The following is a 1,697-nucleotide window of genomic DNA, read 5'->3' as shown; positions in this document are numbered from 1 at the left end:
CCCTGATTTAAAAGCTGTCAGCCCTTATAGTACTACATTAGGATACTGCAATGTAATGTAGAACATTTCCTATTGGTGGCTACTTGGATTGATTGTTTCTTCTAGAAATGTTTTGAATAGTTACAGCTGCAATGTATCAACATATAAATTGAATTGTTGCCCCATGAAAATGAAAAAAAGAAGTAATAGTACAAACAGTTATAACTGGTTTACTTGTCCCCTATTTCTTGTTCCCAATTCAATAAGTTTCTTCCAATAGTAAACATATCAACTAAGAGTGCCAGACATCCACATCCACTTTCTCACCCAAAATGGTGCATGTTCGTATTGACTTTCCCTGTTTTTTATTGCAGATATCCTTCATAACGCATGGAAGGAGGAAATCAAACTGTAATGACTGACTTCATCATGGTGGGTTTTAGTGATTTCCCACAACTTCTAGTTCCACTTTTTTTGACTTTTTTGCTTATTTACTTCTTGGTGCTGGTCGGGAACCTTCTCATCATGGTGATTGTCTATTCCAACACACAACTGCACACACCAATGTATTTTTTCCTCACAAATCTTGCCTTTGTTGACATCTGTCTTACAACATCAATTTTCCCAAACATGCTGGCTCACTTCTTTCTGCCAGGAACACACATTTCTGTAAATAGATGTTTGCTGCAGTGTTTTTTATTCTTGTCCATGGTATCTACAGAATTCCTACTTCTTGCAGTCATGGCTTATGATCGATATGTGGCCATTTGCAATCCTTTGTGCTATGTGAAAACCATGAATATTAATGTTTGCATGAAGCTGGCTGCCGGATGCTGGCTATTTAGTTTCTTAGACCCAATACCAGACATTGTATTAATGTCTAGGCTCTCATTCTGTGGGTCTCACACACTCAACCATTTCTACTGTGACTTAGCAGCTGTAATGAATCTTTCATGTAGCAGCACTCGCGCTATTGATGCAGCAGGGTACATCCTTGGTTTTGTATTCGGAGTAACACCTTTTGCTTTAACTATCACATCTTACGTCAACATCATCTCAACAATCTTGAAAATCCGGTCTACAAAGGGGAGACGCAAGGGCTTTTCCACCTGTGGCTCCCACCTCACTGTGGTTATATTATTCTATGGAGTTATCTGTTCTACGTACATGAGACCAGCTTCAACGGTTTCGGTAAAATACAGCAAAGTATTGTCTTTGTTATATGTTGCTTTAACTCCACTATGTAATCCCATTATATACAGCTTGAAAAACACAGAGATTAAAAACACCATGAGGAAGACAAAGAATACAAAATAGCATTTAAGAAACAACATTAAAACAGATTTTTTTAATCTTTCAAAAGCATGTATTGCAGAAATACATTTAATTTATTACTGAGGTTTTTTTTTTACAGATCTTAGTACCACGAGGTTCTTGGGTTTGGCTTTTCAAATCCAGCTAAGCGATTGGCGCAGGTAATATATGCTGTGACGCAAGCAGTGGAAGAGCCAGTTCTGACTGACTGAGCTGTTACGTACCCTCCCCTCATTTGGGGCACCCCTGTTAGATTCTCCTAGCCCTGAGTTTTGGATAAAGGCAGTCCTCTATCAACAAAAAGAAAACCAACAGGCATCTAATACCTCTCCTTGTGGGCTAAATACATCTGGAAGGTAAGTGTCTGGAAGGCATAAACACATCTAAAAGAAAGGCGTTTTGGA

General features: G+C 38.5%; 1 protein-coding gene across 1 annotated transcript; it reads left to right on the top strand.

Moving 5' to 3' along the window:
* Positions 1 to 369: 369 nt before the first annotated feature.
* Positions 370 to 1,296, top strand: LOC147700885 (olfactory receptor 5V1-like). The gene has a single exon (XM_086928524.1). The coding sequence runs from the start codon at positions 370 to 372 to the stop codon at positions 1,294 to 1,296; it is 927 nt and encodes a 308-aa protein (XP_086784650.1).
* Positions 1,297 to 1,697: the final 401 nt, after the last annotated feature.

This window comes from Lissotriton vulgaris, chromosome 7 (assembly GCF_964263255.1).
Source record: "Lissotriton vulgaris chromosome 7, aLisVul1.2, whole genome shotgun sequence".
NCBI classification, from domain to species: Eukaryota; Metazoa; Chordata; class Amphibia; order Caudata; family Salamandridae; genus Lissotriton; species Lissotriton vulgaris.
This window is presented reverse-complemented; position numbering and strand designations above follow the sequence as displayed.